Genomic DNA, 22,982 nt, shown 5'->3' with positions numbered 1-22,982 from the left:
TCATCAGTGACCTATATTTTTTATTATTGTTTTCAAATAAGCTATACATTAACTAAATAATTGTAAAATTTAAGCGATTTCTGTAATTAAATTCGTTTTTTATTTCGATATTACCTCTTTTTCTCCTATTAGTTCAACAGAAAAAAAGTACCTTTACAAAAATGTATGCTTCTTTCGAAGTCAGATTGTGAGCGTAAATGATCGGTGACCCCCATTTTTTATTTTATTTTTCTATTAGGTATAAGATAAAGTTCATTTATAGAAAAAAATGGCGAAATCTTATATTAAATAAAAAATTTGATTTAGACCCGCGAGCCCCCTTAAAGGCATATTCCGGAATTATCAATATCCGATATTGTACAGATTTTACACACGCCTTAATGTGGAGAACAGTTTCTTTCGTTGAGCGCATTGAAGTAGATTTTGTTGGAAATTTATTCAATCAAGCAATTCTATTAGGAGATGTCGACAACGATCAGGTACAAAACAAGGTGTACAATAGTGATTACCAAACAAAAAACGAAGAATATTGCAGCGAAACCAAGATTTAAATGAATACCGAAAGGAATACTAAGACTGCAACGTCCCACTTTTTAACCTTAAGGTTCATCATAAGGAATTGAAAAATATGGACGTGTTTACACCTCAAAAATTACTATGAGTACAGACAAACTGGTACATCCAGGAAAGTTTTAAGGCATGGCAGGAACTAGATATATAAAAGTTATATGAAGTCTACGTTTCAGAAAATTAAAAACTTAAATTTTTGTACCTGGATTTTGATGTTCATTTTTTTCCAGTCTGCAGAAGATAGCAAAATAAACAAACACCCGAGTTTCATTTGATACGGTCCACTCAGTTACACAGTTTAAACCTGTTAAATCACCTATTGTTTACAGGTGTCTATTGTCCATCTATTGTCCATTTAAATCAATACTACTCACAACATTGATTATATGAGGGGAGCTTCTCAATCGTTTTCACTACTTAGTTAATTTTTGCACCTTCTGCAGGAACGAAAAAAAATGGATAGCAAAATCTAGAAAAGTTTATAATTTTCTGAAACATAAAATGCATTTAAAATTTATATATCTAGTTCCTGCCATCCCTTAAAACTGTTGCAGGTGTATAGGTGGGGTTCTTGTTGTTTATTCTTTAGTTTTCTATGTTATGTCATGTGTACTATTGTTTGTCTTTTTCATTTTTAGCCATGGCGTTGTCAGTTTGTTTTAGATTTATGAGTTTGACTGTCCCTTTGGTATCTTTCGTCCCTTTTTTAGTCTGTACTCAGAGTAAAATTTGGGGTGTAAATACGGCCATTTTAACCAAAAGGTTATGATGAACCTTAAAGTTCTCAGTCAATGGTAAAAATAATCAAATAGCAAAAAAATGGTCTTTAAAATAGATTTTTTTCTTTAAAATATCTATGCTAAACAAACTTTGATGATTTAATTTATTCAAATGTTACATTTTATTTTTTAATGTAGGCAAATGAACTTATAGTTGGAAACACAGAAGGAGATCTTCATATCTTCAGAGGTACATTCTCATCCCCATGGAGGAAATGCTCAGATCTTGGCATGGTAAGAATAGATTTAGTAGATTGATTGCTAACAATTCAACACCCTAATGTACAGCACATTATGGCAACTATTTTTATATGTAATATATGTAAAGCATATTTATTGCAAAAATTAACATGAAATTTCTTGTAAAACTAAACATCTTCCACAATTACAGTCAGATGCAGGTGTTTTTAGGGGCTATGATGTCATTAGTGCTGTAAAAAAGGAAGCAGGATTAAAGTTGCCAAACCTTGTTAAAGTATGCAAGTTGAGTTTGTAACATTTAACTTAATTAATATAAGATGACAATTCTATCATGTAAAAATGTATATTGTGGTTGCATTCAAAAAATGAAATGAGAATTTAAAGTACACACTTAAGTTTTAAGAATAGCAGTTAAACACATAAACCCTTAAACAGAAAAAATGATGTAAATAGTACATTTGACAGGAAAAAAAAATTGAACAGTAAAAAAAAAGCTCATCAAATATAACAGGTTTATAATTCTGTATACCAGATACATGTCTACAAAGATTCATTAGTGACTTTTGAGTCAAAACAGTTCAAAGGCCAAAAAAACTACTAAGGACCAGACTTCAGAAAGATTTTGACAAATACAGCAAATGTAGTGTAGTGTTAATATTAGGGATGATCTGAGTTAAGCATGGTACATACATATGTATAACAATGACTATGTTAAATTTTTATCCAAAAGGGGAGGGGTATACATGTACTTCAGTATGACAGCATCTCGACTATGACATAATGTATTTATCGCTATTTTACGATATTTTCCTTTGATCGTACTGATTGATAATTTCTTTTCTCAGCACAGTAGATTGATATGAAAAATTATCGCTAGAAACTAAGGGTGCACATGCCATTGTCAAAGAAATTAACAACATTGTCATAGATCTAAGGTGCAGACACAATTTTATAGTGCTATGTTGAAAATTTTATGCAGATCACAATAAAACATATAAAAACATAACCATATTAAAATTATGACATGTATTTTTTATATGAAATATTTAACAACATCACTATATTAAAGTTATGACAATATTTTTTTTATTTCAGTTAACATGTATTGGTATTGGTGATGTTTGTAATAAAGGAAAGGTTAGTACAAATCACAGTTGAGTAAATCTATGGGATACAAGATAATAAGAATTGAGGTCACATTGATTCATGATACTTAAATAGCTATTGAATATATATGTCCTAATCATCTTGACATTTTCTTATATTGTCTAATTTTTGCTAATTTTGTGTTATGCATTTTACATAAATATTTACCGTACACACATGTTTTCTGTCCATTTAAATGCATTGTACAGGGAAGCGAAACATGAACATTAAACACCACAAAGATTTAACTGCCAAAACTTTTGATTGAACAGCAAACTTAACTAGTGTGAATCACCTACTGTCACCATTATTCACTGTGATATATCACTTTCTTAAGTCACTAGACTTGATCACTAATATCACCATAATTCATTAAAATAAATCACCATCCCAGTTAGATTTTGACTGAAGCATCTGTGTATGTGTATGAAAATTTGACCTCCTTTCGTAAGTTTATCTTTTATAAACTAATCCTAATTTATCGCTAGCTGTAAAATGTAAGGACCTGCATTTTTCCTTTCTTTCCAGAATACATTACTAGCCCTGACAGCAGAGGGATGGTGCTACTTATTTGAAGTGGTTGCTGAAGTCAAGAAAGATGACAGTAAGGTTAGTACATGTATTGTATTCAAGCAGGGTTGGCAAAGTATAACCCGCCCGGGAAAACCCAGGCGGGAATTCCCGGGTTTTCCCGGGCTGGGCAATATTCCCTGAAATGGGTAATACTGGGTAATACTGGGCAATAAGACTTTTTAAGCTTATTTTAACACAAAATAGTAGTCTTGTTGTAGTTTCATAGCATTATAGCTAAATATATATACATTTTATACAGATAACCATTGAGAGTCATGTTTCTAGAAGATTGAAAATTCAGGCAGAATACAAAATTTGAATATTTTAGGATTATTAATACCTTGTTAATTTCCATGTATTGTTTCAATTATCCAAACTTTAAAAAAAAATGCATTTTATAGCAGTGTTTATGTGAATTATAAATTTAAATGTCTATGCAATCATATTGCTAAATAAACACCCTACAGGGTCAAGTCATTAACCCTTATAGAAATGAAAAGGCTGAATATGGTTATATAAACATATCAATGTCCTAATCTGAATAATTACTTATTAATTAGTGATGTACATATAAATTATGCAAAAGTAATTTTTCTTACATTTTCTTGTTAATTGTTAATGTAAGATATATACATTTGAAAAATGAATTCTTTGAATTTCTGTTACCAGTTTGACCAATCTAGACGAGAGGGTGATTTAATAGACTTTCAAAAGAATTATTGATAAAGGCCTTTTCCATTAATATTTGTGTAATGTGTGACTACATGTTTACTTGTCTCATAGTTGCAAGAATAATACTTTTTCAAATGTATATACACTTGTATTATCACTCTCAACCAAGTCAACTAATTTATAAATCAAAATGTGTTTATAAATATCTTAAATGTATTGCAATTGAGTTTGATCACTGAATCCTCTTTAAAATTCAGGCCAGTATTTTATATTACCCAGTATTGCCCAGTATTACCCATTAAAACCCAGTAAAACCCGGGTTTTCCCAGTATTTCCCACTGGGCTGGGCAATACTCATAAAACCCGGGTTTTTGCCAACCCTGTATTCAAGGACAATTGCTGGAAAATTGTAATGGCTTCTCCCATTCCATTTACTGTGGATGCATTTATTTGAATGTTTGTATGAAAAATTTATATTTTATCGATACTAGGTGTTGTGGTTTTGACAAATTTTGCATTCTACTCACACTGTAGAGTAGGCATAGCAAAAAGATAAATGAGAGGTTATGTAATGTCTGTCAGGTTAAAGTTTTTGGTCAAGGTAGTTTTTGATGAAGTTGAAGTCCAATAAACTTGAAACTTAGTACCCATGTTCCCTATGATATGATCTTTCTAATTTAAATGCCAAATTAAAGTTTTGACCCCAATTTCACGGTCCACTGAACATCGAAAATGATAGTGCGAGTGGGGCATCCATGTACTATGGACACATTCTTGTTTTTTGTAATTTTTGCTTGATTAATTTGGTAATGATAGCAGATTTTCTATAGTCTGTGTTAGATTTTTTCTACCTACTATACTCAAAGCCATTTGAAAATGAAACATACAGACAATTGTCTGTTGAAGACTATATTTTGATCTCTATGTTTTTGTCAGTGAGTTGTTGTCTCGATTGTATAATACTATCTTCACGATATATGACTTTATTTAATAGAAATTGTAATTTTGTTTTTTTATGTAGACAGAAACAGATGCAGAAGAAGAAAATAGAATTATATTGAAGCCACACTATACTCAACATTTACCAGCTAATGGAAAGTCTTTGTTAATAGCAGATGTAGGTAAGAATTTGTTGGTTTACGGCTCTGACGACCCGATTTTGCCAATTTGCAGAATGAAAATAAAATTGACTTTTCATGCTTTTTTATTCCCGCCGACCATAACCAAAACATTATCCCTGAAAAATAAATAAAATATTCTTTTTTTTTTATAAAAATGAAATGAATTTTAAACACTAACAAAACTGAAACACTTTCTGTTGTGAAAAAATAAAACTTCCAAAAAAAATTTAAGTATCTAAAAATAGACAAATCAATGATTACTAACCTTGCAATGCCATTTGCGGATATAATGATCCTGATATCCTCGTTTTTCCAGTGGAGGAGTCTATTACATTTTTGACGTGTGTGTTGAAATTTATTTTTCAAAACGACTTTTTGTCTATTTTTCAGCTGTCGTGCTTGAAGATCATTATTCACCAAGTTTCCTGAAATTGATTAAGAGCTACACAGATCGTTTTTTTTCTTCTCGTTTGTGAAATGACGATTTAATTTTGTCTTTACCACAGTCCTTGGACACAACCCCCCTTTTTTCACAGGAAATTATTAGACTATGTCATACCATGTTTATGACAGCTGAGCAATTCTATTTCATGGAACTAAAATTTAAGAAATGATGACAAAAAAGCATACCAAACATTTTGTTTTTTGCATAATTTTCTTCCTTCAAAGATGACCGACCAACCCGACTTTTTCAGGGGGGAAATCCGTAAACCAACAAATTAAAAAACCCTGGCCTAAGGTATATAAAATCAAAGACAGTTTTTTTTGTTGTTTTTTACAGCTTATTTACGTTCTACTTCTATATAAACCTCATTTTCAAAATTTCTCTTTTAATCAGAATAGAATGGGGCTTTGATGGCTAAGTGGTCTAGGCAATTCACAAGTCTATCAACACTTAGATTGTAAGGGTCAAGAAATATAAATGAAAAACATGAAGATTTTTATCTGATGACGTCACAATTACGTAATAATATGTACTGTTTTCACTAAAACGTTGAAAAATACAGAATTTATGCAGTTTTCGATCTTTATTCCCGTTGTGGAAACACTCTGTGCAGCCGCTTTATTATAACTATGGGCATAATCTCACCAAATATAAAGTTGTTTCTTGGGTGCGCACATACTTTTTCAATCTAAAATATACTTAAGATTTAATGAAAAAACAAGGAAAATCATGAAATTTAACAAAATATGCAAATTAGGTCATGATTTGTTGCCATGGTAACTTGTTCGATGTCAAATTTGTTTTGTTTTTCTTAGTACCTTATACCTTAGTCAAGTTTTTGGTAATTTAAAATATGTATGATAACTTTAAAATTTGCAGTTATTTTTGGGCCAAAAAAGGGCCTTCTTGCCCCTATTCCTTTGTTTTTCACCTGTACATTCAAAATCAACAAAAATATCCCACAAATTGAAATTGTTCCTAGGCAATGACATGATGATATATTTGTGTTGTTTGTAGATGGAGATGGACAAATTGAAATAGTTGTAGCTTACTCAGATAGAGTTGTCAGATGTTTTAGATGGAGACAAGATAGCTCTAGTGATATGCTAGAAGCAGGAACTGGAAATAGTACTGGTAACCTGATTCAGATTTCTCAGTGGCAGTTGAGTGGGCAGGTATGAATGACAAAATGGTACCAGTCTGAATGATTCCTCAAAGTTGTCCTTGATTCATTAAATCACTGTTCCATTGTATAATTTGTTACAACTTACTTGACATTTAGAGTACTGTTAATTAAGAAATAAGCATTTATTATAATTGCAATTATTGACCAGTGGGCAAGAATGCAAGATTAATTATAGTTATTTTATAAGTCCTGCATACAAATGCAATCATAAATACATTAATGCATTGAAATGAATCTTTTTTTGTGGATAAATTCTGGTTATTATGATACATTGTACTTACCTCTGTATGTTGTCAATAATGATAAGAACATGTAAAGAATGTCTGATCTTTCAGTCAATTTGAAAACATGAAAACTAGTATTGCTAGCAATGAGGGGGGCAATCAGGGGTCCTTTAACATGTTATTAACACCTCAATTTTGGCAATAACAGTTAACGAAAAATGCAAAAATGCCTATAACAGTTAACAAACAGGGTTGAAAACAGTTAACAGCTTAAATTGATCTCAGAAAAAAGTTAACAACACCTTGAAAAGGGCCATAACAGGTTTACACAGAAAGGTATTGTCCCCCTCAGCAATGTCATACAAACGAAATTATTTGCTACTATTTATTTATTTTTGAAATCTCTAAGTTATACAATTTGTAGTCCACTGACTCCACTGTTCCCTCCGAAAATATTTTAATGGACAAAAGTTGTTTTGATATTCTTTAATATGGTTACAAGTCTGAAAACATTAATTGAGTTAAATCTTTTATGTAATGTGGATGATAATTCTTGATATTTCTGTATTTTGTAGATAGGATCTCTAACAGTGAATTTATCAGAGGAAGGCAAGCCAGAACTTCTGGTTGCACAGCCTGGTGGGACTTACGTTAAACTTTGTCTGACTGTGGTAACAGGTGGGGAGAGTCCTGGACAAAGTGAATCTACGTAAGATATTAAATTGTATCTATGACTAAGATTATGTGAACATTTTACATGTTTTATTTAAATGTGTGATTTGTAAATTTCTTTTTAGCATTATTGATATTAGATGAAGATTTAACAAAGCCAGTTACAAATACAGCGTTTTCACATGGTATTTTTCAGTGTTTAATAAATATAAGTTTGAATTTCTAATTCAAAAAAACTATTGGGGTATTGTTTCTTCCTTCATGGAGCACTTTTAATAATATACTGAGTCATTGTTTTTGTTTTCCCTGTCCCAAGTCAGGAGCCTTTAAACAAGGGGTTGTCAATGCTGTCTGCAATAATTGTTTTGCCAAAAATCATGCTGTTTGTTATTTCATTTCAATTGTTTCATATTTTGCTTTTCCAAGGCCTTTTATAGTCTACTATACTGATTAGTTAGGCTTATTTTTGTAGGCTGTCCTGTGACCCTTAGTTGTTAACATCTTTCTCCTTTAGTCTCTAGTTAATATATTTTATGCCCCACCTACGATAGTAGAGGGGCATTATGTTTTCTGGTCTATGCTTCCGTCTATTCGTCCATCCGTGCGTCCATCTGTGCATCCGTTCGTCTGTCTGTCCCGTTTCAGGTTAAAACTTTTGGTCAAGGTAGTTTTTGATGAAACTAAAGTCCAATCAACTTGAAACTTAGTACACTTGTTGCTTATGATATGATCTTTCTAATTTTAAAGCCAAATTAGACTTTTGACCCCTATTTCATCATCAACGGAACATAGAAAATGAAAGTTGGAGTTTCAGGTTAAAGATTTTGGTCGAGGTAGTTTTTGATGAAGTTGAAGTCAAATCAACTTGAAACTTAGTACACATGTTCCCTATGGTATGATCTTTCTAATTTTAACGCCAAATTACATTTTTTACCTAATTTCACAGTCCATTGAATATGGAAAATGATAGTGCGAGTGGGGCATCCGTGTACTTTGGACACATTCTTGTTTCATTGATAATCATACCATTACCATATCTCCATACTTTTATATTGAAAGATTTAGTGCAAAATGATTTGAGATTTTTCTAAAGTAAACTATTGAATAGTTCTGACTTTGATTATATGAAGTCTTATTTAATTTTTTATAAAAAAAAAGAGAATATTTTTTCATGTTTTTTAATTTTTATTTAATTGATAGGTTTGTAGAAGAAAGACTCGGTTCAGCCAGAATCCGTAACAGTATGATTACCACTGAGATTGTGGGAGGAATAAACAAAGGAAACCGAGGAAAAGCTGGGGGAGGAACATTTTATGCACTTTCTACTCTTGATGGTGAGGGTCCTATAGTACCGGTACTGTGAATTCATTTATTTTTTGTATGTACCAATGTTCGTGGATTGAGAAAATAATGTAATTTCAGTGATATTTGATTTAGTGGTTTTACCAAAGTCTTCATGCAAGCCTAAGAGAATTTGTACTCTGTTGAACATTTTAATTTCTAGTCAGAGGCGGATTTAGGGGGAGGGGCAGGGGCCGGCCCCCCTTTTTTGGGAAAAAATTTGGTTGCTTATATAGGGAATCACTGAAGCGTGACTGGAGCGAGCCCCCTCTTAGGTCAGTCAGTGGGCCCCCACTTATGAAAATTTCTGGATCTGCCACTGCTAGTTCACCTCAAACCATGAAATCCAATGAAAATAAATGAATCCACTGTATTTAATCCCTCTATAAAACAGCACCTACCTTGGTCCTTTAACATGTAATCCCCCTGTTTAAACAGCCCTATCCTTGGATAGCTACCTTGTTATCTGGTTCAGTTTCATTGCCTTAATGCATTTACATGCAAAAGTACCTCCATGGATGATTAATTCTGATATCCCCTCAGAGCTTCCATGCTTAAAATGTCAAAATCCCTCTCCAAGTACAGGCAGCCATGTTTTCTAATAATCCAGGATTTAATATATTTGTAAAGTGCACAATATTCATGAGAAACAAATCATCCTACAGTTTTACTCTGATGTTTGGTAATGTTGATGGGTACAATATTATATTTCAGAATTGTATTTGATTGTGTTTATGTTAATGTATATAAACAGATGTGGTATGGGTGCCAATGAGATGTCTCTCCATCCAAGTCAAAATTTGTAAAAGTAAACCATTATAGGTCAAAGTAGTTAGTACAGCCTTCAACACAGTGCCATGTGTTAAACCATTAAAACAGGAAAATAAGCGGTCTAATCTACTATAAATTCAAAAAAATATTTCAATGTTTATTTTAATTGCGAAAAATGCAACAGGGTTATAATCACAATAATTCAAACTCGCATTTTGAAATTATTTATAAACAATAACACTTGATTTTTCTCCATATTGCAAACATTAAAATCGCATTTTTGTATATAATAAAAAATTCGCAATAATAAATGCACAAAATAGTTTCTGAATTTACAGTATATAAAAAAACAAGAAACCATAAACACTTATAAACCACATCAACAAACAACAACCACTGAACATCAGGTAATGTATATTTTGAGGTCAACTTAGCAGCAGAAATATAAACCCACTGAATAATGTTTGCCTATTCCCTTTAAAAGAGTTGAAAACAACTGTAAAATTGAGTTTTGAACGTGTTGATTTTCTGTTACAGGAACATTAATATTAATAGAAAACAAAGAGATTTTATGGTCATTACAAGTGGATCATCAACTGTTTGCTTTAACGAAGCTTGATGTTACTGTAAGTACTCTTATTTATAAAAAATCAGTTCCTACTAACACCACTGTTTTTGACCTTGAAATTTTATAGGATCAGGCTTGTTTTCAGCTTGATATGTTAATATTAATTAGGGCAAAGACTAGTGACATGTGGCCCTATAGTGATCAGTCTGTCAGTCTGTAAAAACTTGTGTACGCTCTTTATCTAGAGAACAGTTATAATTACATACTTTATACTTGATACATATATTAAGCAACACCAGAGAGTGTGTCACAATGTTTGTACAACTTCCTACGTCAAAGTTCAAGGTCAACAACTTTGGTTTCAGTTGATAAGCCCATGTCGTCTGTTGGTCCATCCGTAACAAATTGTTTCAACTTGATATGTTAACATTAATTAGGGCAAAGACTAGTGACATGTGGCCCTATAGTGATCAGTGTCAGTCTGTAAAAAATTGTGTACGCTCTATATCTAGAGAACCATTATAATGTCATACTGTATACTTGATATGTATATATTAACCAACACCAGAGGGTGTGTCATAATGTTTGTACAACTTCCTAGGTCAAAGTTGCATTGGTAAATAAGAACTGCAGGATTTACTTTTTGATATCTTTTTTTCTATAATTTAGATCGTTTGTATTTTGTCAGGGTAATGGCACAGAAGAAGTAGTTTGTTGTGGTTGGGATGGACAGACCTATATTGTTAACCACACCAGAGATGTTGTTAGGTACCAGTTCGAGGAAAATGTGACAGCTTTTACAGCAGGTATACATGTACTGTTACAAATTTACATCATGGTTTATAAAACGTGTAATGTTTTAAAATTCTATAAGGGTTTGGGTGGGGTTTATAGTATATTTTTATGCCTAAGACTCTTCCATCTTGCAATAGTATTAAAACATTTGACTTTTCTACACTTTACACAAGTATTCCCCATTCCATAAAAAAAAAGATTGAAAGTGTTGGTATTGCTTTGTTTCACAAAAAAGAATGGCCAACATTGATACAAGTATCATTCCAGCAGCACCTGCATACAGGGTATATATCTCCCAATTGATACGATATTCCCGTGCTTGTATTTCCTATAGTTGCTGCTCACAAGGAAGCTATTAAACCAAGAGTTCCAAATGGTGAAGTTGAAATCATCCCTTCGTAAATTTTACGGACGCCATCATGAGTTGGTTGACCGTTATGGAATAACCGTTTCACAAATGATATCGGATATGTTCCTTACGTCGTAACTAAAATCCCCTTCCCTTTCATGAATGTGACCTACCGAATTAGACTATATATGTAATCACATAAGCAACACGACGGGTGCCACATGTGGAGCAGGATCTGCTTACCCTTCCGGAGCACCTGAGATCACCCCTAGTTTTTGATGGGGTTCGTGTTGTTTATTCTTTAGTTTTCTATGTTGTGTCATGTTTACTATTGTTTTTCTGTTTGTCTTTTTCATTTTTTAAGCCATGGCATTGTCAGTTTGTTTTAGATTTATGAGTTTGACTGTCCCTTTGGTATCTTTCGTCCCTATTTTGTCTTACAGGGGGATACATCATACTTTGTAAAAAATCACACTGATTCAAATAAAAAATTCTCTGAAACTGACATTATCAAGATGCTTGATTTCCTGATTGACAACATATTTGTTACATTTGTCAGACATGTTTTTCAACCGACTGTCAGCATTCCCATAGGAACCAATTATGCCCCCCTTTTTGATACCTATTTTTAACCGGATTTTTGTGACAAAAATGTCGGTTATTGATTTGGGGATGTACGGCGGGCGGTTGGTCGGGTGGGCTGTACCTAAATGTTGGGCGTGCATTTACTCATGAACCGTTCAACCAAAGCTTTCAAATTTGAATATGTTGTTACGGATGAGAAAATGGAGGTCAAGTTCAATAATGACGATTTTGACTTATACCGTTCAGGAGTTATGGTTCTTGAAAGATTGAAAAATGGCTTTTCCAGTCATGTCCGTGCATTTACTCATGAACTGTTCAACCAAAGCTTTTCAAATTTTAATATGTTGTTACTGATGACAAAATGAAGGTCAAGTTCAATAATGACGATTTTGACTTTTACCGTTCAGGAGTTATGGTTCTTGAAAGATCTAGAAATTAATAATGAGGGTCAGTTGAAAACAAAACTTTACGACAAATGAGATGATTTCAGCTTCCCATTTGTGAACTTTCCATTTCTATGTAGCAACATTCTAGCAGCGCTGGCATATGGAGTATATATTTCCAAATTGATACATTATTCCCGCACTTCTATTTCCTATCATGATTCTAAAAGGTGAAGTTGAAATCATCCCTTTGTAAATTTTAGGGAAGCCATCAGAAGTTGGTTGAGGGGTTGACCCCTATGGAATAAGTGTTTCTCAGTTGATATTGAATATGTTTCTTACTTCATAACTACAATCCCCTTCCCTTTTCATGAATGTGACCTCCTAATTTGACTTTTTACAAGGAGCAACATGACAGGTGCCACATGTGAAGCAGGATCTGCGTACTCTTCCGGAGCACCTGAGATCACCAGAGTTTTTTGGTGGGGTTTGTGTTGCTCAGTCTTTAGTTTTCTATGTTGTTTCTTGTGTTCTTTAATTATTTGTCTGTTTGTCGTTTTCATTTTAGCCATGGTGTTGTCAGTTTATTTTCCATTTATGAGTTTGACTGTTCCTCTGGTATCTTTTGAGCAATTTTATAAATGGATATGATCCAAAACTATATTTAAGGTAATTTATAAAGTCAATATTTTTTATGTGAATTTAATTTATAAATACTTTTTATTTCTAGGTCTGTATTCTGTCAATCAGAAAGATAACGTTCCAAGTTTTGTCTACGCCACATTTAATAATAAAATCTTCATCTACTACAACATTACACTGCCTAGGGTAGAGTCCACAAACCTGATAGAAGTTATGGATAAAATGGAGGAGACTCATGAGCTGCTAACTAAACTAAATATTACAGGTATGAATTAATGAATGCAGTGGAGGGCCTGGATGGGGTTTACAGAATACTATTAGAAAAAGAAGCAGAATAAAAAAAAAAGAGCAGAAAAAAAAGGACAGAGAATAAAAAATATAGAATAATGGGTTGCCAAAATATAAAGGATAGACAATAATGTGCAAAAAATATAAAGAATCGAAAAATAATGACATAAGAATTAAAGAATACAGAAATGAAGGACTCCTTAAAAAAATTCTTTAGAATCTTTAGAGCTACAGTTTCAAAGCTAATAGCTTGTATGTAGTAGACTTCTGACTTTTAAGATAAATTTTGTAAAATTTGAAATATTGTATTTATTTTTCTTTTTTTTTTAGATCCAGATACCAGTCAGCTAAGAGAATTATACCACTGGTTACTTTATGGATGGAAACCAGATCTTTCTCTAGAAGATGACAAAACCTAAATATATTGTACAACTATGTGGAAAAATCAAAGATTCTTGTATATACAAAATCTTAACTATTACTTTTCAAAGAATTGATTAGAAATACATTCTTGATATATACACATTTAGGACAATGTGTCAGAATTTCTGTGAAAAGATTTTATGAAGTTTTTTCAACAGACTGATTTGAGAGGATGTTAAACACAGTGATTTAAGTTATATTTATGATTCAGCAATAAAAAATTAATGGTTACAACAATCAATCTTATACCAAATTTAATCCTGGTATCCATGATAAGTTTATATACTTTTGTGCCAAGTGTCTATTGTCAAGGGAGTGAATGACTTATATGTATTAAGGAACAGCCTAGCTGATAAGAAAAACTAGGGGATGTAAAAAAAATTATGTGACTATTTTATATTTTCTTATAGTACTTGTAATGATATATTTTATAACAATTGCATTAATATGATTGTTTGTACTTGTACTTTCAAATTTGCAAAGGTATCACCTCCTCCAAAACATTTGAATATATAGTCTTATAAGAATATGAATGTTGTTTAAATTTAGATATTATATGTTTGTAATGATTGTCATGTTTGTCTTGGTAACAATCCAATATTTGGATTTTACACCAATAAAATGATTTGATTTGATTTGATTTGACTATCATTCTACTTTCAGCCAAATTGTGCCTGTTCATCATTCTGAAATTTAAAAAAAAAGGTTAACTTGATATTTTTATATCTGTAAAAATTGAGCTCATTTTTTATTTCACCTTGCCCAAAGGACTAAGTGAGCTTTTCTCATCACTTGGCATACATAGTCTGTTGAAAAGACCACTTTCGAGTTCATCCGTCACTGGAAAAAACTCATCAATTATACACGCCTTTGTGACGTCATTTACCAGATAGAGGGGCTAGCCTGTATCCCTGCCCTATAAACGTTCATCAAGCGTCTTAGTGATCGTCATTGTGCAGGATAAACTAGAAATAAACTTTGTTTAGTAGGTACTTAATCACAATTCCCTAATAACAGCCGTGCAGATTGTCAATTATGAGAATTAAATTTGCCGAATAATTCGTGCAATATAGCTTTAAAGTTTTTCAACCACTCGCTCAACATTGAAATGGAAGTCAGGACACACCTAAACGCATGAGTGACTTTCACTAAACCAAACTTTTTTGAAGGAAATGCGTTGAACTCAAAAGTTGTCTATTGAACTAACTTCCCCCTATTATCTTGAAAACTATAACAGATAGAGATAAACTTGTTTTGCAAAAATGAACAGGAACACAAGTTCTACAATTAAGACTCATAGTTGAAATCCTCATTTGACTCCTTACTAGAGTTATTGCCTTTTGATCACGATTTTTACCAATTTTATCCTTTTTTTGTCTTATATCTTATAAATTATAATAGATTGATAGAAATCACATCAAACTCAACAAACAAACAAAAACACCTGAATATCAAGCTCTGTTTGCAATGTTCTGTATTCTATAACCTTGCCAAGAAAATGTTGACATCTTTGCCTATGACTCTGGATTATAAGAAATGATTAAAGATTTTTACGTATTCTTTTGCTTTTTTGCTTGAAATCTTATAAATTATAATAGATCTTAAAAAGGCAAAAATGATCAGCAAATCAAGATATTTAATTAAGACCTTATGGTGGAAGTAGTCCAATGACTTCTTATTGGAGTTATTGCCCATTAATGATGATTTTTACCACTTTTTGGCATTTTGTCTTATATGATAAAAATTATTCTAGATAGATAGAAACTGAAATAAACAGAAATGATCAAAAAGATGAAATCTACTAACTAGTCAAATTTTGCTGATAAAGTTTAAAAGTAGACTGTCACTTTTTTTTTGGAGTGGTTGTCTTTAAATGAGGATTTTATTTTACCCTCTTTATCGTTTTGAGCAACGTGACAACTCTAAGAAGAAAGTGAGAAACGAAACAGATTAAGTGACCAGCTATACAAGATCAACTAAACAGACATTTTTGCCATGAATATTTTTCTTGTCTACAATGTTGAAGAGTGTCCTTTGTTGAATACATATATATACCAAGTTAGGCGACACAGATTTTTTAGAGCCTCTAGTAAGATTTAAAAATGTCAAATGGTAACAATCAAAGTAATTTTCCTGTTTTTATTAAATCATGCCCCTGGACAATTTGTACTTATTTGGAATTTTTTCAGTCAGTAAATGTTTGGTGAAGTTGGTGTTTCATCCACCATTTTCTACATTTGAAAATGCCTGTACCAAGTCAGGAATATGACAGTTCTTGTCCATTCGTTTTTTATGTGTTTTGTTATTTGATTTTGCAATGTGATTATCGACTTTCCGATTAGATTTTCTTTGAGTTCAGTATTTTTGTGATTTACTTTTCATCTCAGACCACCTATGTTTCATGGATTTACACAGTCCTGTCATTACTTTGGGATAGCCATACACATTTTCTTTAGACAGGTGTCACACTTTGCATTTTACACTACATAATCATAACAACAACCTATACCATAGATGCAGCTTTTAGACACTGGATTGATTAACTTTCATTGGTTCAATTTTTCAAGTACAGGCACAAAGAAAAAAGGCTATTTGGAGGATACTTGGTTTCATCATATGCTCAGATCAAACGAACTAAAAATTAACTTCATTGAGTATTGAAATTCTTGATGTCTACCACCATTGTATTATATGAACCAGTACAAAAAAGTAAAATCACAAAAATACTAAACTTTGAGGAAAATTCAAAACGAGTAGTTCCTAATCAAATGGCAAAATCAAAATCTCAAACACATCAAAAGAATGGATAGCATCTGTCATATTCATGTTTTGGTACAATCATTTTCTTATGTAGAAAATGGTGGATTGAACCTGGTTTTATGCCTAGCTTAACCTCTCACGTTTTTGAAAGTCGCATCAAATTTCATTACCAAAGTCACATCAGACTCGACAAACAAGCAAAAACGAATTTAAACAACATACTAGTATTCAAATAATTAAAAGTGCAGTCCAAGATTATATAATCATGAAATATTTGTTCTAGTTAAAAATAATCACTTTAAAAACGTCCAAATAATCACATAATAAAAAAAAAACTCAGGAAGAGGCTCAACAAAGCATGCCCTAGAAACCGAGTTATTACAAATTAAAACCTTGTTAGATATCTGCCAGGAAAGCATGTTACAATATGGAACCTAATTTTTTTTATATAATAACATGTATATAAGAACCCCATCTAAAAGATGTAAGCATGGTCTTGTATGACTATGTACAATGTCACATCAAACTCAACAAACTAACAAAAACACATGAATGTAAAGCTCGGTTTGCAATATTCTATTATCTTTGCACATAAATGTTGACTTCGTTGCCTCGGACTCCGGAATAAGAAATAATTATCTAAAGAGAAATTGGCCTAACTAATTTGGTCCATGATATTTATTTTAAAAACAATATGTCCACTTTTTTTCTGTAGAAACGTAAGGACAAAGCTCTTAAACTATAAGTACCTAGAATGTCAAAATCAAACTTATGTAAAAATATAAAATGAATTGGTCATATATTACTCAATTGTGCCCCTTCTCCACTCCCCCATTTCTTTTAAAAAGTTAAAATAAAATAAAAAATATAAGGTAGCTAAGGGGAATAAATACCTCTTTACAGTCGAAGCCAAAATCGACAAATTTGAAAAAACTGGTCACTGAGTCATCTCTATTCATCACTCAGAAAACAATTAAATTATCAATATTGTGGTAACTTAGGGGCTTTACAGTAAATGTGAAAATATTACTTGATTTGCAAATTAAAAATCATGTTCAAAACATTTGCTCTGGTTTTTCTTTAATTGTCAACTGGAAACCAAAAGTATGACATGAAGACTAACAATGAAACTTGAATTACTGTAATTCCAGAAGTTATTGCGATGTTTTTATTATTGCGAAAATACGACAGGGTTATAATTCCAATAATTTAATGCACACAATAATCTTATAAATTTACAGTAATAAAGTGAATTTTGAAATGTAAAAAAAATAATCACATAAATGCTGAAAATTAAACTTAAATAGAGAAAATGTGCATGGAAGCATCGTGTTTACATCATTAGAACTAAATAAAATGTTTCTGATGTGATAAAAAATACACTTCAGTCCTCTTTACATGAAACTATCCTAACCGTCTACTAAAATAGAAACAATATTTGAATATATAATTCAAAAGGAAGATTAAAATATCTCGGTGATATTTTCCTGGTAATTGTTGTGTTGTTTTTCTGTTCATTCAACAATTTTACTCTGAGGCATATTTACTAATTGTCTGTCAATCACAATAACAATTGAAACCATGTATTAAAAAAACCTCGAGCCCCAAGCAGAGTCGTTCATTTTCATTCCAAACAAGTGATCAAAGAAGAGAGTTTATATATTAATCAAGGTTTGCTTCCTGAATTACTATGCATTTTGAAACAAAACGCCTGTGGAGTTCATCCGTTATTTACTGTAGACGTTTTTCTTTCTCTTTTGTCGCTAGATTTGAATGACGTTATTTTGTCATTACATGCATAGTAATGATTTTGGCTGAGACTACCACAGTCTCATGTCTTAATTAAGTTTCATTGAGTGAAATTAAAGAACAGAATTGCTAAATCAGTGCTTTCAAGTCAAGCTAAATATTTTCCTAAATACAAAAGCCAAAATATTGTACAATTAAATACTTATCTAATCAGAGTTTTTTTAACGATCTCTAAAGTATTTTTTTAAAAGAATTATTTTGGGGTCGAAAGTAGCGATTGTCATAGATTTAGCATAAGCCAAATCTGGGGAAATGGGTAAGTTGAAGATCAAAAATTTCATTTTAGAGGCAGCATGTCCTGAAAACTTTTGTATAACACATGTCTACTGTACCTTAAAATTGACTTCATGTCGTCTTATCAAATTTGTCAATTTGCAATTTTGTTCTTTCTTGATGAGTTTATAAGTTAAGAATATATTGCCAGTTGCGCAAGGTTCTGACATGTTATTATGAACGTACGTGTATGACATAAATTCCATTAACTATGACATCGTACAAATCATCTTTTACAAACTGTATTGCGATGAAACAGATGAGGGATTTGTTTTCCTTTTTCATTGATTGAAGAAGTAACCTGCTCAGTTTTCTGTAACACATTTCTAGGTCACATAAGTTGATTGAAAATGGCATTTACTGATGCCGTTCAAATATTCGGGTTCATTGAGAACAAATCTTCGTATGATTATTGTTGTATTATACTTGTTGTCGGATTGGTAGCATCTTTTCGTTATAAATCTAAAAGGTGAAGTTGAAATCATCCCTTTGTAAATTTTAGGGAAGCCATCAGAAGTTGGTTGAGTGGTTGACCCCTATGGAATAAGTGTTTCTCAGTTGATATTGAATATGTTTCTTACTTCATAACTACAATCCCCTTCCCTTTTCATGAATGTGACCTCCTAATTTGACTTTTTACAAGGTTTGTAATAACATGAGCAACATGACAGGTGCCACATGTGAAGCAGGATCTGCTTTCTCTAACAGAGCACCTGAGATCACCCGAGTTTTTTGGTGGGGTTTGTGTTGCTCAGTCTTTAGTTTTCTATGTTGTTTCTTGTGTTCTTTAATTATTTGTCTGTTTGTCGTTTTCATTTTAGCTATGGTGTTGTCAGTTTATTTTCCATTTATGAGTTTGACTGTTCCTCTGGTATCTTTTGCCCCTCTTTTGAGCAATTTTATAAATGGATATGATCCAAAACTATATTTAAGGTAATTTATAAAGTCAATATTTTATTATATGAATTTGAATTATAAATACTTTTTAGCTCACCTGGCCTAAAAGGCCATGTGAGCTTTTCTCATCACTTGGCGTCCGTCGTCGTCGTCGTCGTCTGTCGTCGTTAACAATTTTTCAAACATCTTCTCCTCTGAAACTACTGAATGGATTTGAATGAAACTTAGCATGATTGTTCCTTAGATTATCCTGCACAAAGTGTGCTTCGATTTTTGATCCGTCAAAAAACATGGTCGCCGTTACTTAAAATAGAACATAGGGGTCAAATGCAGTTTTTGGCTTATATCTCAAAAATTTGAGCAAATCTGACATCAAGTAAAAATGTTCATTAGGTCAAGATCTATCAGCCCTGAAATTTTCAGATGAATCAAACAAACCATTGTTGGGTTGCTGCCACTTAATTGGTAATTTTAAGGAAATTTTGCAGTTTTTGGTCATTATCTTGAATATTATTATAGATAAAGATAAACTGTAAACAGCAAAAATGATCAACAAAGTAAGATCTACAAATAAGTTAATATGACTAAAATTGTCAATTGACCCCTTAAGGGGTTATTGTCCTTTAATGACAATTTTTCACAATTTGTTCATCACATTTGCTAACTTTAAAAAATCTTCTCCTCTGAAACTACTGAATGGATTTGGATAAAACTTAGCATGATTGTTCCGTAGATTATCCTGCACAAAGTGTGTGCTTCGATTTTTGATCCGTCAAAAAAACCGCCGTTACTTAAAATAAAACATAGGGGTCAAATGCAGTTTTTGGCTTATATCTCAAAAACGAAAGCATTTAGAGCAAATCTGATATGGGGTAAAAATGTTCATTAGGTCAAGATCTATCAGCCCTGAAATTTTCAGATGAATCAAACAAACCATTGTTGGGTTGCTGCCACTTAATTGGTAATTTTAAGGAAATTTTGCAGTTTTTGGTCATTATCTTGAATATTATTATAGATAAAGATAAACTGTAAACAGCAAAAATGATCAGCAAAGTAAGATCTACAAATAAGTTAATATGACCAAAATTGTCAATTGACCCCTTAAGGGGTTATTGTCCTTTAATGACAATTTTTCACAATTTGTTCATCATATTTGCTAACTTTAAAAAATCTTCTCCTCTAAAACTACTAAACCAAATTCAACCAAACTTCAACTGAATGATCAGTAGGGTGTATAAAATAAAGTTTGTGCTTTATTTTTTATTTCGTCAAAAAACATGGCCGTCATGGCTAAAAATAGAACACAGGGTAAAATGCAGTTTTTGGCTTATATCTCAAAAACTCCAGCATTTAGAGCAAATAAGACAAGAAGTTAAAGTATTTATTAGGTCAAGGTCGACCTGTCCTGAAATTTTCAGCCGAATTGGGTAACTGGTTTTTCAGGTATAATGCCCCTGAATTGATGATTTTAAAGAAATTTTGCAGTTTTTGGTTATTATCGTGAATATTATTATAGATACAGATAAACTGTTCACAGCAAAAATGTTAAGCAAAGTAAGATCTACAAATAAGTCAATTTGACCAAAATTGTCAATTGACCCCTTAAGGAGTTATTGCCCTTTAAATACTTTTTTCACAATTTGTTCATCATGTTGACTTACTTTAAAAAATCTTCTCCTTTAAAACTGCTGTATCAATTTCAGCCAAACTTAGGCTAAATGAGTTTCAGAGTATCTAGTATAAATTTTATATTTCATTCCCTTGAATGTCAGAAACATTGCTCCTATGGCTAAAATAGAGCATAGGAGAAAATGATTTTTTTTTTGCTTTTGAAGAAAATAGGACGATTCAAAGAACATTTAAATAAATTGAAAAGCCAAAATAATCATTGATGAGAGATTTAACCAAAAAAATTAAGGTGAGCGATTCAGGCTCTTGAGAGCCTCTTGTTATTTCTAGGTCTGTATTCTGTCAATCAGAAAGATAACGTTCCAAGTTTTGTCTACGCCACATTTAATAATAAAATCTTCATCTACTACAACATTACACTGCCTAGGGTAGAGTCCACAAACCTGATAGAAGTTATGGATAAAATGGAGGAGACACATGAGCTACTAACTAAACTAAATATTACAGGTATGAATTAATGAACGCAGTGGAGGGCCTGGATGGGGTTTACAGAATACTATTAGAAAAAGAAGCAGAATAAAAAAAAAAGGAGTAGAAAAAAATAGGACAGAGAATAAAAAATATAGAATAATGGGTTGCCAAAATATAAAGAATAGACAATAATGTGCAAAAAATATAAAGAATTGAAAAATAATGACATAAGAATACAGAAATGAAGGACTTCTTAAAAAAAATCTTTAGAATCTTTAGAGCTACAGTTTCAAAGCTAACAGCTTGTATGTAGTAGACCTCTGACTTTTAAGATAAATTTTGTGAAATTTGAAATATTGTATTTATTTTTTTTTTTAGATCCAGATACCAGTCAGCTAAGAGAATTATACCACTGGTTACTTTATGGATGGAAACCAGATCTTTCTCTAGAAGATGACAAAACCTAAATATATTGTACAACTATGTGGAAAAATCAAAGATTCTTGTATATACAAAATCTTAACTATTACTTTTCAAAGAATTGATTTGAAATACATTCTTGATATATACACATTTAGGACAATGTGTCAGAATTTCTGTGAAAAGATTTTATGAAGTTTTTTCAACAGACTGATTTGAGAGGATGTTAAACACAGTGATTTAAGTTATATTTATGATTCAGCAATAAAAAATTAATGGTTACAACAATCAATCTTATACCAAATTTAATCCTGGTATCCATGATAAGTTTATATACTTTTGTACCAAGTGTCTATTGTCAAGGGAGTTAATGACTTATATGTATTAAGGAACAGCCTAGCTGATAAGAAAAACTAGTGGATGTAAAAAAAATTATGTGACTATTTTATATTTTCTTATAGTACTTGTAATGATATATTTTATAACAATTGCATTAATATGATTGTTTGTAATTGTACTTTCAAATTTGCAAAGGTATCACCTCCTCCAAAACATTTGAATATATAGTCTTATAAGAATATGAATGTTGTTTAAATTTAGATATTATATGTTTGTAATGATTGTCATGTTTGTCTTGGTAACAATCCAATATTTGGATTTTACACCAATAAAATGATTTGATTTGATTTGATTTGACTATCATTCTACTTTCAGCCAAATTGTGCCTGTTCATCATTCTGAAATTTAAAAAAAGGTTAACTTGATATTTTTATATCTGTAAAAATTGAGCTCATTTTTTAGTTCACCTTGCCCAAAGGACTAAGTGAGCTTTTCTCATCACTTGGCATACATAGTCTGTTGAATAGACCACTTTCGAGTTCATCCGTCACTGGAAAAAACTCGTCAATTATACACGCCTTTGTGACGTCATTTACTAGATAGAGGGCTAGCCTGTATCCCTGCCCTATAAACGTTCATCAAGCGTCTTA

The 22,982-nt window shown here is 31.8% G+C and overlaps 1 protein-coding gene and 1 long non-coding RNA gene across 2 annotated transcripts; both read left to right on the top strand.

The window, feature by feature from the left end:
• Nucleotides 1-325: 325 nt before the first annotated feature.
• Nucleotides 326-13,971, top strand: LOC139503724 (KICSTOR complex protein ITFG2-like). Its single transcript, XM_071293570.1, has 12 exons — nt 326-479; nt 1,488-1,583; nt 2,646-2,687; nt 3,225-3,305; nt 4,963-5,062; nt 6,525-6,682; nt 7,493-7,626; nt 8,790-8,923; nt 10,239-10,327; nt 10,958-11,075; nt 13,112-13,288; nt 13,642-13,971. Exons 1-12 carry the CDS (start codon nt 381-383, stop codon nt 13,728-13,730), a joined length of 1,317 nt encoding a protein of 438 aa, XP_071149671.1. The 5' UTR covers nt 326-380; the 3' UTR covers nt 13,731-13,971.
• A 7,461-nt stretch (nt 13,972-21,432) lies between these two features.
• On the top strand, nt 21,433-22,684 carry LOC139503723 (uncharacterized). Its single transcript, XR_011659177.1, has 2 exons — nt 21,433-21,609; nt 21,952-22,684. It is a non-coding gene; the product is annotated as an uncharacterized lncRNA (long non-coding RNA).
• Nucleotides 22,685-22,982: the final 298 nt, after the last annotated feature.

This window comes from Mytilus edulis, chromosome 14, assembly GCF_963676685.1.
Source record: "Mytilus edulis chromosome 14, xbMytEdul2.2, whole genome shotgun sequence".
In the NCBI taxonomy this organism is placed as follows: domain Eukaryota; kingdom Metazoa; phylum Mollusca; class Bivalvia; order Mytilida; family Mytilidae; genus Mytilus; species Mytilus edulis.
The sequence above is the reverse complement of the archived record's forward strand: the minus strand, read 5'-3'. Positions and strand labels throughout refer to the sequence as shown.

Bases quoted from the DNA above. Each gene is read 5' to 3' on its own strand.
- LOC139503724 (XM_071293570.1), top strand. From the start codon at position 381: ATGTGGAGAACAGTTTCTTTCGTTGAGCGCATTGAAGTAGATTTTGTT. The intron at 5,063-6,524 runs GTAAGAATTTGT...TGTTGTTTGTAG, and splicing joins TTTGTTAATAGCAGATGTAG to ATGGAGATGGACAAATTGAA. The intron at 13,289-13,641 runs GTATGAATTAAT...TTTTTTTTTTAG, and splicing joins AACTAAACTAAATATTACAG to ATCCAGATACCAGTCAGCTA.